The 20483-nt window shown below is 37.0% G+C and overlaps 1 protein-coding gene across 1 annotated transcript in view; it reads left to right on the forward strand.

Moving 5' to 3' along the window:
• LOC134649573 (alanine--glyoxylate aminotransferase 2-like) overlaps nucleotides 1-20483 on the forward strand; it is a 393462-nt gene that overhangs the window by 12991 nt on the left and 359988 nt on the right. Inside the window, exons 7-10 of the mRNA XM_063504372.1 lie at nucleotides 1417-1636; nucleotides 1795-2039; nucleotides 2404-2575; nucleotides 3949-4053. Coding sequence (XP_063360442.1) covers nucleotides 1417-1636; nucleotides 1795-2039; nucleotides 2404-2575; nucleotides 3949-4032 — 721 coding nt within the window. The 3' untranslated portion in view covers nucleotides 4033-4053. The remainder of the gene's footprint in view (nucleotides 1-1416; nucleotides 1637-1794; nucleotides 2040-2403; nucleotides 2576-3948; nucleotides 4054-20483) is intronic.

Below are 20483 nucleotides of genomic sequence, written 5' to 3' on the forward strand. Positions count from 1 at the left end.
TGCGCGAGAGACACTTCCAAAGTGGTAAAATGTGTCCCCCCCCCTGTAACTTCTAAAATAAGAGAATGATAAAACTAAAAAAAATATATGGTGTACATTACCATGTAAACTTCCACCGAAAATTGGTTTGAACGAGATCTAGTAAGTAGTTTTTTTTTATACGTCATAAATCGCCTAAATACGGAACCCTTCATGGGCGAGTCCGACTCGCACTTGGCCGCTTTTTAACTTTTGGGTAGGGAACCTTAAAAACGAAGTATGAATAGGTAACCCAGTCGCATGGCCCACTCTGTATTAAGTGCATTCACGTGCTGGTCACATGCCGAACACGCTGATAAAGTACGTATGCAACATTATCAGACGTTATCTGTACTGCGATTGCGTAAATTGTTAATAAAGTAGTTACGTGCGGTTCAAAGTAAACAAAAGTACTACATTCTAATCATTATGCTTCGGTTTGTTAGTACAGGAATTACTATTTATTATCCGACAAATGAAATACTATTAATCAGGGATGTTGCGAATATGAGCATCCGCTTCCGCAACCGCGGAACTTCCGCATTATTTTCAACATCCGCATCCGCATAAAATCGATGCGGATTTAATGCGGATGCGGATGTGGAACAGGTCGGTACAGGAACGTCTTAGCATCGGCGTAAGTGCTAGACTGCTAGGTAATTTAGTCATTAACCAAAAAAACCTATTAGAAATGAGCAGTCAAGCGTGAGTGGGACTTAATGTACGGAACCCTTGGAACGCGAGTCCGACTTGCACTTGGCCGGTTTTTTGAAATAAAAATTACTAAAATGTAATATTTGACGTTTTTTATGGTACTATCTTGATATCCGCATCCGCATCCGCATCCGCGGATGTGAGCCTTTAAAAATCCGCATCCGTATCCGCATCCGCGGATGTCAAAAAATCGGCATCCACAACATCCCTACTATTAATGTATATAAAATACTACGTACCTTAAGCTTCAAATATAACATATCGACCTACGCAATGGCAAAAACGACGGAGAAAATATATAAGTAGGTAGATAATACGTAAGAAAACCAGAAGAAAACATTATCTAATCGATAACGCATTTGATTGATCATGACTTTTGTGAATATTGGTTATCATATTTTTGAATAAGGCCAGGCACCGATTCCAATTGATTCCAAATAGAATATATTTATGGCCTAACTTCAAAGAAATATTTTATCGTTGATCTTCCTAATACTGTTGTCTCCGCTTTTTGCCATCACTCATTAGTCATTAAAGGCACCCAAAAAGGCGTACGAATGAGTATTTGTTTTTTATAACTGTAACTTCGCGTTTAAAGCCAAACAAATATAAGCTAAATCTACCTCCTATGTCACAGCAAAATCACGTCTCAATGTTATTCAACTATTCCTTTTTATTTCCCAGGCACGTACGGCAAGCGGGCGGCGTGTGCATCGCCGACGAGGTGCAAGTCGGGTTCGGCCGCGTCGGCACCCACATGTGGGCCTTCGAGACCCAGGACGTGGTACCCGATATCGTGACCATGGGGAAACCGATGGGCAACGGGCACCCGGTGGCCGCGGTGGTGACAACCCCGGAGATTGCGAAGAGCTTCGCGGATACGGGCGTGGAGTATTTCAATACGGTGAGTTGTGATTGTCATTTGTTTATTTTGTGGTAGGCACCAGATATATCGGAGCGGCCTAGGTGTTCACTAATATCTCGCAGCTACCTACAGTAAACGATGAAAGATCTTTATCAGAATTACGATGTTCAAATAAATAAAGTACCTTTTAATTCCAGTACGGAGGCAACCCTGTATCGTGCGCCATAGCGAACGCCGTGCTCGACGTCATCGAAGACGAACATCTAATGGAGCGCGCCGATAGGGTTGGCAACCACTTGCTGGAGCGCTGCGCGGATCTCAAGCTGAAGCATAGACTAGTTGGTGACGTGCGAGGGAGAGGCCTGTTCGTGGGCGTTGAGCTGGTGACGGATAGAGACGCAAGAACACCGGCCACTGCGGAAGCAAAACATATTGTTAACAGGTAAATAATATACATATCGTCATTTCCTGATGACTGGAGTGAAGTAAGAACAATGAAGTCCACGATCGATAGCCATGGCCAGCTTTTAAGCAGTTACCTACCTATAAAGCATTTTTTTCCTTGATGACGCGCGCCCAACTAAATCTGATATTTTTTGATCTCCATCAACTTCAACGAATATCGATAGAACAAAAAAAGAAATTAAAAACTACCTTAGAACCCTTGGAAAATTTTAAGCCAGTTAAAAATACTAGTTTTTAATATATTACACATTAGAAAAAAGTGTGCAAAAAACTGCATTTGCAGTATTCTTCAAACAAGTTTTTTTTAATCATTCTAAAAAGATCCATTCTTCCATTTACAGAATGCGAGAAGAAAAAATCCTCATAAGCCGCGACGGGCCCGACGCTAACGTGCTAAAGTTCAAGCCACCCATGGTGTTCACCATCAAGGACGCCGACAGGCTGGTCGACACGCTGGACAGAGTGCTGGAAGAGCTGGACGCCGAGCTGCCGGTCACCAGTATTAAACTTGAGGTACTTACATTACAGCTGTACACTTCAGGGATGTTGCGGATGCCGATTTTTTGACATCCGCGGATGCGGATATTTAAAGGCTGACATCCGCGGATGCGGATGTCAAGATTAGGTACTTAGAAAACGTCAAATATTACATTTTTAGTATTTTTTTATTCTAAAAAAACGAAACGTTTATTTTTAATAAACAGTAACTTGGCCGACTTTTCTGGATCTAGCTAGACGATTTCGTTATAGGTAATGACGAAATTACCTAGCACTTACGCCGCCGCTAAGACGTTCCTGTACCGACTTGTTCGACATCCGCATCCGCATAAGCTCCGCAACGATTTTATGCGGATGCGGATGTTGAAAATAATGCGGAAGTTCCGCGGTTGCGGATGTTCGCAACATCCCTGGTACACTTCGCCAGCGGATGGGCTAGAGTTGTTGTTGGTATGGCCGATGTATGCAAATCTAAAATGATTTACCTGCATATCTCCAAACGAAAGTGTGGTATGCGCAGTCGACGTCAAAGATATGTTTACACTTTTGCACCCTTTTCCTTCGTGATAAGGTGAACAATCTGTCGACTGTACTTAGTGCCACATATTAAATTTATTATACAATTTTATTGTATAAACCCTTGCCCACCATTATAATTTTTATAATTCATTGACATTATTTTATATCAATGAATTATAAAAACACATGTCGCTTAACATACTAATATGGCGACTTGTTTTGGCAGTGGTTTTAGTTAAAAATTCAGCAAACGAAGTAAACAAACTAACAAAATAAACGATGAATAAGTTTGAAATAAACAAAAACGCACAAAAAATAAACAATGAATGATTTTGAAACGCCTGGCACATTTTTTTTTTGCAATATTTTTGATTGGTGTCTAAAATGTTGACGGCTGAATTACAAAATAAATATTTTATAACTTCAACATTTATTGGAACATATGAAACACGTATATAATTTGGTACCTAGGTATAGGTAGATGTAGTTAATAGTCCAAAGTCGCAAAAATAGCTTGACTTAGAAGTGATATAGGTACACACCCACCCTCTGACCTAAATCACCTGACCTCAGGAATTACTTGCCCTAAACAAACACGGCCATTCAACATACTATACAATACAGGAAACATACATAACTATGTATAACTCGACAATGAAGAGGGTAGTACCAGGTCTGGAATCACTATTACTATTACGAATATAATGCAAAGCTTTGTAAAACCAGCGTAGTGAAGCCGTAACAAATGTACATACATTTCTTACGGATTTTGAGATCAAGATATGCTGGTTATTAATTTGTGTATTCGTCTTAATACAAATAGATTTTAATACATAGTTATATTGTTAATTTTGTTTTATTTGTTACAGGTTTCGGTCACTCCTCTCACCAATATGGAGGCCAACAATGACTTGATAATAAGCAGTTTAAAACCTGCTGTTAAAAGTATATAACCTCCTTATTGCATTTAAGATGTTACCTAGCTTTAAACCCTACAAACTACAAATAATGATCTGTAAATATTTGTTGTAAGTTTAGATTTTACGGTTAAAGTTAATGATTTTTAATTTATTATTTTATGTTTAAAATGTATTCAAAAGATTGATAAACATGTTACCTAACCCTTTTACCACTAAATAAACGCGTGGTTGGTTTGATATTTACCTTCATGTAAGATTCCAATACGATTAGTGATTGCGCGTGGATTTGTAGTTGAAAGGGTTAAATAATCCACAATGTACATGCATTTTTATCTATCATATATCACAAGACAATTAAAAAGAAGGTAAATGAAAATAAAAGCGCCTAATTTTTACATTTACTTTTTAGTTTTATTTACTGTAAACAAAATGTGAGTTTTTATACTCTAATAATGAATAAAAGATCATAAACTTGACTAATAATAGAAACTTAAAAATCTCACTGAATGATGTATAAATGAACATGAACCAACAATATTTTAAGCTAAGTATATGTTAAATCAATCTTTAGATAAGTCTAAAAATAAATTTTCAGTTTCCAGTTTCATCAAATGTGGCTTTTAAAGAGTAAATTTGCAAATTAAAATAAAAAATCTTAAATTACTACAGAAGTACCTTCATTGAAATTCAAACCTTGCAGTTTAGGCACTTCTGTCTGTAGTGCCTACTGGTCATCAGTAGGATCATGGGATCATGATCCTTAAAAAAAATGGTACATTAAACAAAACAAAGTTACTACTCCTTAAAGTGGGTTAAAACATAATAATACTGATTAATCAACTTCTTCCAAGTTCTCAAATTCACAGTCAGAAGGCTCATCTCCAATTGGGAGAAAACTATTTGTTTTCTCGTAAAGGTCATTCTGATAGTTTGATAAAGTCACTAATATGGGTTTAGTGTCAATCAGAGCACTACGTAATTTTAGCTTTTGTGTTAACTTGAATATTTCTGAGTCCGGGCAATGAGAACATTTTCTGTAGCTGGCTGTGTGTTCCCCTTCACAATTGGCACATTTCGGAGGAACCTTAGGGTCCTTTTGGCATTTTGAAGATAAATGTTTCCCTGCACACTTGACACATCGAACCTGACCGTGGCAGTAGCGCTGAGAGTGGCCCCACTTCTGGCAACGATGGCACTGTCTCGGCTTTGCTATAGGACGTTCCATTTTTACTGAGTGGCCCAGTAATGTCTGAACTTGCATGAGCTTCTCACCTTCCTCATTTGGAACAATGACTAACACTAAAAGGGGATGCTCTTTATTTGTTTGTTTTGTGTGCATTTTGTGCAATCTTACTACAGGTATTTTAAGAGACTCAATATCTTGCTTTAGTGCAGTCAAACATGTATCTTTAGCCAAGCCTCTGATGACGACTTTGACTTTACGGTGATCTGGATTTCCGTATGTGTGATACGGCAGTTCATTGATCTTTAAATATTGTATCAAGCGCCTGTGGTCTTCAAATGAGGCACACTTGATTTTGGTGTAATTTCGTCCATTATGTGGCTGGTAAAATTTCAAACCAGCTAATAGCAACTTGTGAACATGTTGTTTAAAATCAACAGGTTGATGCAAAAATATAGGGGGTATTTTGAGAGATATTTTTTGTTGATCTTCACTTTCATTTTGATTCACATCTCGCATTTCTTCAGGCTGAGCAGGCTTTGTTCCTTTAACTCTTTCATTGGAAAGTTTAGATATTTGGCACTCTTTAAGAAAGTCAGTTAGCTTTTTCTTATTCTTCTTCTGTTTTCGTGGAGGCATTTTCACAGATCTGAAAATAACGTAATAAATACTTTAGGAACAAGTGGTTTGCTATTTTTAAACTATCTACAATAAACTTACGGCTAGATGCACTAGTTTTGATAGAACTGCATATAATATTTAATTTAATTGAGAAGATAAAGACCAGTTTCGTATGCAAAACAAAAAGAGGGTGGATTCTGAATTGCTTTAAAGTCTTTAAACAACGCGTTAATTACCGTTTTATAGTCTTTATTTGTTATAAAGTTTCGCGAATTGAACTAACCTTTATTCAATTAAATTTTTGTAGTTTCGTAATTAAATGTAGATTGCAACAACAAAACAACTATTCAAACTATGCAAATCGTCAACCTCGTCAACATGTCGTCAACAGTCGAAATTGAATTGACAATGACAACTGACTTTGACAGTGCTTTTTTTTTAATTCGTCCTTCTGGACAGGCTAAGACCATAGGCCATACTGCCTCGTCTTCGGTAAGTCGGTAGTCGGTAATTTCTTAAGTCGGTTTTATACTTGGTCAACCAGATCTTGACAGTAGAAAAAGGCGGCAAATTTGAAAAATGTAGGCGCGAAGGGATATCGTCCCATAGAAAATTTGAATTTCGCGCCTTTTTTTACTGACAAGATTTGGTTGACCAGCTATAGTTATAAAGTCTTCCTTTTTATAAATCCATAAAGCTTTGGATTCCTTCGAAAACGGTGCCGTAATATGACGGCCGCTATATAGCGTTGAACAAGGCCCCAACGTTGGTAACGTGTCTGTTCTCTTTGACTGCGCAGGAACTAGTATCACTTCTCTCTCCTCCCTCTTGTGAAAATGCCACTTGTCAGAAAAGGACAACTATACTGTTGACAAGACGAACTTCAAATCCAGTTGTTGCCGTTTTGGTGGTTACAAAGCTATGTATGTGTGCGTAAAAAGGTCTATGTGTGCATTTTTAGTGACGTGAAAAGTCGATTTTAATCATGTTATACATCGATAAACGCTACACAGCGGAACGGAAAAGCGATTAATTAAAGCTTCAATTTCTTCGTTAAAAATGAACAAAATTGAAATGCTAATGGATTATGAATATATTATAATATAATAAAATGATTCAATTATTGCGGAACACATATAAATAATAAATATTGTAATTAAAAATCTGAACTTTCCCTTCGTTCCCTGCTGTGGCGTGACGATAAAATCGTGATCTGATAACCACGATAACTCGTAAAAGCGTTTTTTGTTCATTTTAGGTATCGATAAACTTTTCAAGAGAAAAATTCAAATTGCAAGAAATGTCGATAGTTTATCGATATGACTTTATCGACAGCAAGGTGGTTACATATTGTTAATCGTACATAAAAACAAAGTGGCAACAGTGACAGCTCGCTTAGGGTCCATCTTTACAAATATTATATCTATGGCGTTGAATGACGTCACTAGAACGTTGTCTATGTAAACAAGATGGCGCGGTTTCTATCTAGATGGCGTTGATTGTCAACGTAACGTAAAAAAGCGGTGCCGTCATTTGGAAGACGGCCGTCATGACGGTGTCGATAGTTTCGTGAACGTTTTATTAGATAGCGGTGACGCCATTTTGAATAAATGACACGAGATTTGAATAAATGATTCCGTACAGTCTACTTTAACATATGTCTCCGACTTGGCCGGTAGTACGCATACTATACAACAGATGGCGCCTGTGTTTGCTTAACGAGAATTTTCAGTCGGATTTGTATGAACGCACTTATCCCTACTTAATATCGTTGCGCTGCATACTTTTCTTGGTCTAACTCTAGTTGCCGTTGCCGCTCGTAATGGAATCTGCACAATGCACGTATGTCATCGTTAAATCCCCGGAAGATCTCATCCATAAAACATACAATGACCATTGTATACTATTCCAGGCGAGTCCCAAGTGATTAAAATTGGTTCGTTTTTTTGACAACAATATATTTCGCAATGCTCTGATACACTTTTTGCAACAACAATAGAACGTGCCAGCAATAGAAATCTTACAGGCTGTCTTAACATTTTTTATTTACGCCCGAGACAGTGCAACGCGCAGCTGGTCGAGCACGTGCGCAAACTTGCCGCCAGCGGTGGCTCCAACATCAATCTTCTCTACCTTTGCCTATTTTGCGCAATCTTATCTTGTCAACTCCCCGTTTAACTTTACTATCTACCTTGATAACAATAAGCTTTAAATTTAAACGGTCTGGCAAGGCGTTTATGACGTGCCGTTTTTATGAATTCCGTGTCTACCTACTGTAGACAATGAAGGCATTCAGTGTCTGGACTGGACAATGCGAGGATCCCAGTATTGGGCGATTAGCTGGATTTATATAACGGTTCCTATCTTGAAGACGCATCCCCACGGCGGGTTGTAATGTAAGGATTCTGATTCCTACTGCTAACTTAACCAGTATAAGTATGGCCTCGAGATCCGTAATAATTTCAGAACGATTGGTAATGGCGCTTGTACTGGCTTACCTCAAAACTCGCCGCGCCTTAGTTCTGAATGCGATAGGAACTACGACTTTTATACAAAAGGAAGTAACGGACTGTCTTCACCACTGAATTGTGTTACTGTAGAACGAGGGCAAAATGAATCACGTAGGTATATAATATAATGTAGCTTGATAAAAAGGGTTGGGGAGATATGCAATGGACAAGGATTTTTTAGCGGTTATCTTCTAACGGTTTGTCTGTTTATTGGTAGGCAAGGAATTAAAGGCACCTTTGAACTGGGGTAAGGTCGTTACTTATCGTTAAATTGCGTAATAATTGTAATGGATTTGGTTTTTCAATAGGTATATTATTGAAATTTTTAAAGCTCACAAACTAACGACCATCGGCAGGTATTTCATACCTATATTTTAGTCAGGTTGCTTGTGTTTAGTATGTCAAAAGAAAGAGATGCATCGATCACTGTTCCTAACTTTACAAATAACCTATTTAGACCCACGTTGGATTGCTAGGTCGACATATGAATATGGTTAAACGCGTTTTAAGGCAAGACAATCTTAATAATTCTGTTCTTCATATCATAAGCTATCAATATTAAGCCCCCTCCACACTCGTGCGTGAATCGCGGCGCGAAGCCGCGAACGCTAGTGTGGAGTCGATTTCGCAGATTAGTGAAATCAACTCCAAACTCGCGTTCGCGGCTTCGCGCCGGCTTCGATTCACGCACGAGTGTGTAGGGGGCTTTACACTGCAAAAACAAAAATGTTGTCGAGACGACTTCGCCATTTTGGTTCAACCGGAAGCTACCTACATGCTAGAGTTAGACCAAGATAAGTTGGCAGCGATTTTGATAGCACAGACTGTGCAAGTGTTATTGTAAACGTCATAATTTCATAGAAGTTTCCGTTTAAAATAACACTTGCACAGTCTCGGCTATCAAAACCGCTGCCAACGTATTGTTAGCTTGTTCTAACTCTAGCAGCAGAGCTTTACCTACCGTATATCCCTCATTTTTAATACGTAACGCGGCTTACCTTCTCGGACAGCCGTCACCACTGTATGTCAATTGCTTGCTTTGACGTCGGCTTTGACACCGATATCGCATCGTATCGGACCTCGTGAAAGGGCTAACTGCCACTAATTGGGCACTCGGTACGGCCGAGAGGATAGAGGTCGACAATTTCAGCTTTGTCAGCACCTTGTAATTCAGAATTTGTCGTGACACAGCTCTGATAACCTCGATACGATACTGCCCTAGTAGCACGGTCGCATTTTTATCATTTATCACCATGCCTGTCACGTTCTAACAAGTAGGTAAGTGCGAAAGTGACGGGCATAGTGATAGTGGATAAAAATGGATCCGTGCTGAGCCCGCTGGTCTCACCATATACCTGATTGGCCTATTTTTGTACAATCAATACCAACATCTGACGTAGGCCGTAGGTATCCAGGTTTGTCTTACGGATCATAAATAATATGTACCTACTTGCGCCCGAAGTAAGATTTTAGATTAGGATTTGAAAAAAACGCGCACCATAAAAAAAAAACAGCTTTACTTACATATGATAAAAGAACTTGGCACTTGATAGGCGATTAAGGATTTTTACCACATAGAACAGCGCCATCTGGCATTCATAAACTAAAGCAACATTTAATGAACCTGGGGTCACTATTCCAAGAAAAATCTTAATAGCGCGATTTAGTATATTAACTACATAGAACAGCGCCATCTAGCATGCTGCATATGCCACCAAACTAAACCAAAATTTCATGGATCAACCGTCATCATCCCAAAAATCTTAATAGCAACTCTGTTATTTATTCTTATTCTTCTTCTCTTCTTCTTAGCTTTGTTAACTAGATGTTAAATTAAATTCTTCAATCTGCTTTTGACGTACTTATCAAAATAATTTAGAAAAGAAATTGGTATAGCTTGCTTTCACTCGCCCTCAAGCTTGGTCAAATGTGGCAAAGCTAGAGGGATTGAAATACAGTCAATAGATATTACTCCTTACCTTTAGTGCTTTCCCGTATGCATCCAAAGGGACCCAGGAGGCCTCAGAAAACCGCCTGTATATTTTGCTTTCTGCAAGTGTATTTATCAGCAAAATGAATTTTCCTAGACTTCCGTATTTAATTTAGTTTTTCTACTCCAGCACTTAAATGTGTCAATTAAATGACTGACAGTGATATCTAAAGCAATGTCATTTGAATGATTTGTCTATAGGCTCATAAGATGACTGCTAGCAGTCATCTTATGAGTATAATACAACTGCTTTATTTTTTTTAAAGATACAAGTTCCGATCATCTTGATTGAAAGAGGTATGTTTTCATTTACAATAATAACTCTTTTTTTTTTTAAATAATAACTCAATTTTTTTTAAATAATAACTCTTTTTTTTTAATAATAACTCTTTTTTTTTAATAATAACTCTTTTTTTTTTTTTTTTGTTGCTGCAGCTGTCATAGAAAAAGTAATGTATGCAACAGCTCATAATTGGTTCTTGAAATTCTCGGGTCTTTTTTTACAAAACTCGACTACGTCTCGTTTTGTAACTTCGACCCTTGAATTTTAAGAACCCTTATTATATCACTGTTGCATAAACTACTATAATGTTATCGATGTCGTTAGATTAGAAACTATTTACAAATAATGTAAATAAACATAATAACATACCTATACTAGGTATACTACCTAATAAGTGCAAACAAATATTGCTACATACCTATGGTAGGTATTAAGTATTATAATATATGTAATAGTATCTATAAAATTTTCATATGTGTATATAGGTACAGTCAGCAGCAATAGTTGCTAAGCAGGCAAGGTGTTAAAATTATCATGACGCGATTTTATTTTTATAAGAATAAGAGCGCGTCAAGGTAATTTTAAACACCTCGCCCGCTTAGCAACCTGCTGCTGACTGTACCTATAAGTTTCTGTTTTATTATTTTTATTAACGAGACAGTACATCAATGACAATTTCATATAACAGACTGCAATACGGATTTAAACTTGTATTTGGCTCTAATGGCATTCATTCATATAAGCTAGTTCTAATCGAGATAATGGAAATTGGCGTCAAATCACAATGGACACAGTTGTTGTCTAGTCAATGAAGCGGCTAAGTACTAAAATTGTGAATGCGTGCATTCGCAGTTAGGTAATTTCAGTAATTTGTATTTGCGTTCTACATGCAATAGTATTTGGATCTGGAGCTATATTATCATAACGCATCATTATACGTATTATATGTATACAACTTTATAGCTTTAATAGTTGATCTTACTGATGCTTGATTTACATGTGGACCTTTTAGCCACGCCTTGCCCTAAAAATGTGATAATTTCCGCTTGCATAGCCTCTTTAAATTAGGTATCTCTTGGTTTGCTTAATTACATTACGCTTTGTTTTAATCAATCGGGCTTACAAACGAGATTATTGACCTCTTTGAACCTTAATTATTTATTTTGAAACGGCCAATTATTTATAATCAAATGGTAATCGAGTTGTGTCTGAATAGGTTTATAGGAAACTGGTATTTAAGAGCGACGTCGGTGGGTATAAAACGAATGACCCGGTGTAATTCTGTTATGTATTATTTATGTACGATTGATCAAACGGCTGGAGTCGGGGTCCGTCTTCTAAACGCAAAGGATTTAGAACCTTCTAGACGTTGTTTTATATTTTGTGTTTAACGGCCCTAATTTAAAAAAGATAAATAAACAGATATTAAATACCTATGTAGTACGAAACCTCGGGCCAAAGTAGGTACTTAGTACTTATCAAATAGAAGATTCTGCAATAGTCTACTATGGCCTTGGAGGATATAATCAAACGGAGACGCCATGTCTGTAATTTTCTGTACAAAACAGTCTGCCGATTTTTGCGGGGGAGGGGAACGTCAAATGTATGCGTAACGTAAAAATAGCCATGTCAGATAAACGTCAGTCCATACATTGTGTATGACCGTTGGCCGCCTATTGTCGACAGAGGGGAAAGCCTGTTAATGGCTACTCCGTTTAGTTGTATGCTCCAAGACTATGGCCCATTAGCCCATTAACCAGCTGTCAAAATGCTGTCAGCTACGAGTTAGTAGCGCCAAGTCGTGTAGCTAGCTACACGACTTCGATTTTAGCACCCCGTTCCTTTGAGCTTTGGTTAAATGAGCGCAGGCGATCGGAATCAAACGCACCAGTATAACTGTTCAGTTCGAGTACTATAATTGGCGGAGAATTCGATCCCTATTTTGCGTAGGGGAAGCTGTTTTACCTCGGACAGTTTTTTCTTTTATGAATTTTAGAAAAAAAAACTAATGGCTGTAGAATTATTGTTTATCTTATAAGATACATTAATAAACTATCTATTACGATATAAAAATTTAAGATCAGTTTATTTATTTTGATGGGATACGTTGACGAAAAAAAAGGGAAAAGTGTCCAAGGAACAACACCCCTGATGTACCCTGGTCACTTCCCGTTGTACCACAGAATAACTAATAGTACTACCGTTGTACCTCGGACATGATAATTTTAATTAATTAGTTTTAATTATAGAAAAAATATTTATATATGAAATCACAGATATTTTTAGCATATTTACGCTATTGAATAGATTTTTCTAGTATATAATTACCTTCGAAAAATATACTTAGCAATGGTAAATTTGTATTTTTGCCTAAAACATTTTATGCATTGTTTCTAAAATTGATTACTTGGTAACTTATAACGCATATAACTAATAATTATAAATACGGCAAATATGACACCTTAAGTTAAAAAAAATATTTTCAGTAAGTAGCAAGTACGGGCCAAGGTACAACCTATTTTCGTTGTCCGAGGTACAACAAAGCAACTTTATGGACAAGTAAGCTTGGTAATTAGCACTTCCAATTGAGATTAGGCTGAAATGATCCTACCATCGAGTACCTAATTAACTTAAGTTTAACTTATTATATTAAGTTTTACTATCTATTAGCAAAACATGAAATAATCATCCTTGATGTAAAGTTCGAAATACTGACTTTTCATAACACATTTTATATTTTAATTTTTTTCTTGAGTTATCAGCCGCTCTCAAGTTTCGTTGATAGCTTGTTTTTTATACTTAATAATAACGTTTCAAATAAGTAATATAAATGAAATATTTCAATAACCGTGGCAATGTGGAAATATTGCCATCTGTCCGAGGTAAAACCATGTCCAAGGTACAACAGTTTCCCCTAATTTTCTGAGTCTTCACAACCTTTAGCCGCTCCTAAAAGGACCTAAAAGGTCCTAAAAGGGCCTAAAAGGTGGCGGCGCTTCGTTCCATTGCAGTCTGGATCCTTTTTTAAACAAATTAAAATTACAATTGTCAATGGCTCGTAGGCGGACATCAATACTTACAGTAGGTAGCTATTTCTAATACTTGAGGGATGCCGCAAAAACACCCTTGTGTAATGTCAATAAGCTTTCATATTAGTTATACAAAGGAGGTGCCGCGGGATGCCCACACCATTTACTTTTGGAAATCAACAGTTTTACTTCCCTTCCCCACCTCTTCACACACAGCCATTTGCAATCGAAGCACTCTTTGACGTTTAATCCGCCTACGATAGCTATTGGAATCGTACGTCTGATGCGGGCGGCACGCGTTCAACCACTTTCGTTAATTGTTTTCCTTACATAATGAGTCCCCTATCACTTACTTATTCATGCCCGTCTAATAAAACCCGACTATGTACGGTTTTAATCGAGCCACCCTTGCAAATTGAAACCGTTATCCAAACAATTACTCTGTAATGGGGATGTATTGAATTATTTTGTCTTGTAATTATCAATCCATTGATGCGCGTGTTTGCTATGGGAAAGCGGATATACGCTCATGACTTGATTGCCGTTTATTGTCACTTCGCTTTGATCTCTAGAGTGTAAATTGTATACCTATTATCTGAGTGATATTTGGAGCGAAATGAACTTGTGCTTTAGGTATAACGACACCCTGGTTTATTAGGTACTTATTATCTTATTTAGTGGCAATCTAAAAATTATCATTGATCCGAGCTGTATGCTACTGTATGCACAATGACTGTGTGCAGGAAAGTGGCGTCTACTTGGCTGTTATGGGACCCCTACTCTACTGTTGACAGTTGACAGACGCCTTTAGTCCCCCGCCACGCATTTCGCAAGTAGTTAATATGAAAACAAATACCTATCTGATATGTCTAAAGTGTCTGTACCTATGTCTCTGTATGTCTAAAGTGTCTGTATGTCTAAGCACACTTGTCATATTTTAGAGGGTACCTACTATTGATTTAACACAATTGTTTGGGTTTAGTCAGTCAGGACACGTGCATTTATATATATAGATAAATAACACTTGCAGTGCGTGCGCTATCAAAATCTTTGCAGACTTATTTTTGTCTAACTCTAACTATATTCATTCTAAATCTAATCTAATAGACCCATAAAAGGATTCTTATGTATCTTTACTTAAAACTTACCTACATAAAAACAAAACTTAGTTATTCGCGGCTCTAATGATACCTCTTTACTACGTCTAAACCCTATTAAGCTAGGATCACACAAAGACTAATGTGTCAACGCTGGCATCCAGGAAAAATTGAGCGTCGTGTGAACGCCGGGCGCCGGTGCGGGTATGCGGGTGGCGCGTGCCACCGACACCCGGAAACCGGGAGCCAAATGGACTTTACTGCACTCGAGCAGTAACCAACATACGCCTTTTCGTATGCGTGCAACGGGCAACCCGCTCGAAGCAAAATTGACTTAAGCGCACTGGGAAAGTAATCACTTAAGCCTTTCCATAAGCTTGCGACAGATACCGAACTGACAAAAATCACATTCCAATTGTATGCACGGAAATGTTTTTAAGCAATGGGAGATGTTCCGATAGTTTTTAGATTTCCGTGGTTTTGGTGAAATCGTTTGATATTGGAAGCTTAGTTCCTAAGTGATTTGAACGATATAAGTAAGTTATGGAGCTTCTTAGTCCATGGAGCGTCATAGTTAGGTATTAGGGTATTACCGTAAAATGGGGTGAGTAGGGGCAAAACTGACATTCAAACCTCGATAACATTTTATTTTTACATATGTAAACTGAATGGTGTATATAATAAGTGTTCCGGACGTTTGTATTTTAGTTTTTATTTTATTTTGGGTAGTTCTATTTCATAACTTTGACGATAAACAGGAAACCCCACCTCACCCCGTAGTCCCTCGTAATTGGGGTGAGATGGGATCTCATACAAAGGTGATTTTGGAAGATTGTTGGATCATTTTTTTTTATTATGAGTATTACTATAGCTCCATTTTAAATTGGAATACATTATTTTTGTAGCAGTAGCCTTAAAATACCATCTCACCCCCCTTTCATCCCTTCTCTCCCCATTCATAACCCAACTAGCTTTCCCCACGAACCCTACTCACCCCATTTTACGGTACTAAGTTTATACTGTGTGATTATATTCATTACTTACAAAGGACGTCGACTAGCTCCTCTATGTATGTACAAAAATTACACCCTTCTGTTTAAATGGGGGGTTCTAAAAACACAAACTCAAGATGACAATTAAATACTGCGAATAATTTTGACCCTTTTCAAAAGACAAAGTTAGGAGCGAAGTCGGAAGCGACACCAGAAGGAGAATATTAATTGGGCATTACAATTAAATAAGGAAGTTAATTGGCAAGGAGAATCCGCACATCCGACGCAGGCCGGCAACTGACATATTGCTCTAAATGTCGTGAACGATCCAACATTTATATTCCCGGCCCGATCCGATCCCAGATACCTAATGCTTTTACAATAACGACCTCAAGATGACGACGAATTCGATTACAATACGGAACGCTTTCTTATGCCTCTATTTATTATGGAAATTTCATTACTTACTATTCCGACGGAATTTGAAATTTTACATTTGAAAAAAATACACAATGGTAGAATTACTTATGAATCGGTAGCGTAGCTTTTTTTAGATAGGTTATTTTAGATTTGCCTTTTTAATGTTCACCTTAAATTCTTAGAAGGAACATAATATATAGCTCGTTTCCTCAAAATTGGTTTTAGAATAGGATAACAGGTTAGGAACGACCGTAGTAGAAAATTTTACGACAGCCATTATTCGGCGAGCTAAATTTTTCAGCGTTTTCGTTTAGGCATCTACATTTAGGTGTAAATACCGCGGCCTAGTATTAAGGAGTGAGGGTACGGGTTTAGATATAGGAATTTGGGTTGGACATCTGGACATGTTAATATCTTAGACGTTTCGTTTGTGTATTTATTGCGGCATAAGTGTTGCTTTTTCATATCTTAATATCCACGTAATCGTGTTTAAGTTATGATGAAATTGTAAAAAAAAATTAACATAATACCTATAGATCATTCAAAATTGCTAATACGTAAATGTTAATCTTAGGAAGTAACCCTTTTACAAACAACTCGCGTTTAACGTGTTCGGTAGTATAGTTAAATCGGTACCTATCTCTTTTTACTTAACATGTAAATTAGCTATTTAAGAAATTTGCTGGAATAAAGCCGATCACAAGATAATGGGTACAACTTTGCGATTCGGCTCTCAACTTATCCGTAGTAATACTGAGGGGCTACCGCGAAAACAGAATTTCGCAAATTGCGGGGATCTTTCTCTTTTACTCCAATGAATGCGTAATTAGAGTGACAGGGAAAAATGCCCGCAATTTGCGTAATTCGGTTTTCGCGGTAGCCCCTCTGAGCCGGCACTTGAGACCGAGTTCTGTCTCGAGAACCAATCATCGCCATTTGTAGTTATCTTAATATTTTAAGAAGGTATTTGGAACTTATCGTCTGTGTCTGAGTGCTTGAAAAGTGAGATAACTGGATTGAATTTGAGCTTATTCACTATTCTGATTGCTTTTCGAGAACATGACTAGAGGTTAGATTAGGTCCTAAGTACTTAAAGGTTGCCAGTATGCACCATTGTTTTTAGACTAATCTTACTTTTTAAACGCTTTAACAGGTTTATTTAAATGGACACCACAGGTAAAACCGTCCATATGATTATGTATGTACAACACTTTCCCATGTATACGAGTATTTTAAGCAAGTACTTTTGGGATTGGTTTAACCTAACATGCTGACAGGAGGCCGCATGAGCCGAATCATTTGCCCGCGTACCTACGCAGTTTTACTTTACCTGCTGAAAGATTTACTGCCCCTACCTGTCTTATTTTAAGTGAAAGCGTAAAAACAGCCAGTTTTCGACTATAATTTTAACTAAACTTATAGGTATCGACCGGGATATGAACCGTGATTACCTTTTGTATTGTTTTTGAGCTCCCGATATTTCGACGCAGTTACATACATGCATCTTGTCGAAATATCGGGAGCTCAAAAACAATACAAAAGGTAATCACGGTTCATATCCCGGTCGATATAAGTCTAGTGAAACTAACCGTGAATCATTCAAAACTGTTAATTTTAACTAAACCATAACTGTAACGATAGATATACACTAAAGTTGCTTATCTTTTTAAATACAGCCCATTTAAACAAACTTGATAAAGGCAATATAATTAGTAACCGGAAAAAACATATAATAAACTAGTCCCGGTCAATATTATTTTTAATCATCGGAAAATACATTAGCTGATTAGTTACAAATGTTTGTTTAGTCATAAGTGTCAAAGGCAGATACGATATCTAACATTTATTTAGGTACAATTTATTACAGTTTTTAAAGGAGTGATGCTGGCACCCTGCGGGGAGGGAAGTGATTTAAATATTTAGCAAAAAATAGGTCGTGTTGCTTTCGAGTGGCTTTTATTAAAGCGACAACAAACACTTGTGTGTGATATTTCATAAGATTACGAGAATAAATTATAATTATTTAGTGTGAGTTAGGTTAAAATAATGGTATTCAGTAGGTAGTGATTAAAAATATGATCTGTGTATACCCGAATATTTGTTAAATTAATCTGTCGGTCGTCGCGAAAATGACCCTTCTCTCCTACCCGCAGATTGTAATGATAAAAGAGTATAAATATAATGTACCATGGGGTGGAAGATTCATTCTCGCTCGGCGCTGGAACGAGCAACACTAAATTTAGCACGAAGGTTACTGCTTGTGAACTTAAGATTGTTTAAAAGTGTACGTAGAAGTAAGTAGTCGGAGTAAATTAAAAGTAACTGATTGTACCAAGGACTTTGATTCATTACATGTGTTTGTCTAAATGTGGCAATACGATAACTTTGTTTTTATTAAAACTTATTTTAACATTTTGAAGTGGAAATTTTAATTTACGAGCCTTGGTGTTTATTTGATACTTAATAATCGTTTGTCACATTTAGAATTTTGTATTTGTAAGAAAGGGATAAAACCAGGATAAAACATACATAACATAACTATTTAGGGCTTGTAAAGTTTTATAAATAAGAGGGGTGTCTGAGGATTAAGTATATATGTAATCTTATGTGTATAAACATAGTGTGAGAATATGTTGTCTTCTAATTTTATTAATTGTGCTATATTCGATATTAAATTTTCGTGAGACATACTTTAAACTGTTTATACGACAACGGTTTCACTCACTTGACTGCAACACGAGTTGCAGTCGCCGCGAGCACTCGAGCCTGAGGAAGGACCCCCGAAGGGCCCGAAACATGTCGCCAATAGCGACTAAAAATTCAAGTGAGTGAAACCGTTGTCGTATAAACAGTTTATGCTATACCTATTATTATTACAAAAGCATTGAAATAATCTGTAGATCTGTAGATTGATATCACACGTAGGTACCTACAATATACCTAACGTGTTTATTTTCTGCTCCCAAACATTTCAATCTATTTCGCCGAAGCGTCCTTGTGCTTCGATCTCTATATGATCCCGATATGTAGGTGTCATGTTACGGAAGTTCCAGGGCAACTGCCGATTCCTGCCCAAGAGCATATAATACGATTTACTATACTTACATATTATTTACATTTGATTATACGTACATACCTACTACTACTACTAACATAGCTACATAGCTAATGTTAGTTTATTTTAAGGTATTTGTAATACGGACCTTCCTTTATAAGTGACATCTATCGCGTTGCCTGTCAAAAGGAGATCTAGATAATACCTAGATAAATCTACTAACAATTAGTTAGTAACTAGGAGCGGTCTCGGAACTGAAACATGTAGTATGTATTAGTAAAAATGTATTAGAGTCGAACCTATAGCCAAATCTGCATGACATTTGCAATGACAAAGTGTGGCTATGTCATTATTAATGTCAAATTTCCATGAAAATATGACGTTTATAACGACACTGCCCCACTTTTTAAACGGAATCTATGTACTAAGATTTTTAAATTATATGGTCGCGCACCAATTAAATAGGTAAATAGTAGAGAATAAACTTATATCTTTAAACACTTATATCTTTAAATTTTAAACACACCGTAAAATCACTCAACTGTAGTTGACACTCAACAAGTTCAATACGTAATTTAAGTAGGTATACCGATGTGAGGATGTGCTTTTTGGTTTTGTCTGATTTTTTTCTTCAATTTATAAAAATGGCTTGCCAAAGAACTACGACATTCATTAATATCCTGTCATTCCTGTCTGTATCATATTCCTACACCGTGAACCACAGATTATATTACCGTTCGCTTTGTATAGTTCTTACGAACACTTGCCTGAACACTGAACACATCTGATACATTCACATCAATATGACAGGTATTGAACGTTTTCAAAGATAAGTAAAAGCATAATGAAGCAATTCGCAACGCCGGGCGCAAAGAAATAACACTAACTGCCGTATTCGAACTTCAAGATATTCACAAGAGACGACACGTACTAGATCTATTCTAGATACGTTATAGTTTAGATTTCAACTAGTTCTCTTTTGCAGCGCAATTCGGGCAACCAATGTCACTTTTACGTTAGAATTAGATAGGTATCTAATAGATGTGAATTGGATCTCTAAGCCATATCTTGTGGAAATCGTTCAAGAGTATCTCCAGAATCGCGCAAATGTCAAATTTGACAGGTTAGATCTTAAACATATCGTTATCGTATCTTGGTGATGTCTACACATCGGTAACTCGTGGCATTTAGGTAGCACTTAAAAGATTAGTTTAATTAATTCCTTTTTTTAGTGGTTTCTTTTTCTCGACTCGTATAGGAAGAACATTGTGACATCACTAGTCTGTTAGAAACTGTCAAGTGCT

This window comes from Cydia amplana, chromosome 7 (genome assembly GCF_948474715.1).
Source record: "Cydia amplana chromosome 7, ilCydAmpl1.1, whole genome shotgun sequence".
Lineage (NCBI taxonomy): Eukaryota > Metazoa > Arthropoda > Insecta > Lepidoptera > Tortricidae > Cydia > Cydia amplana.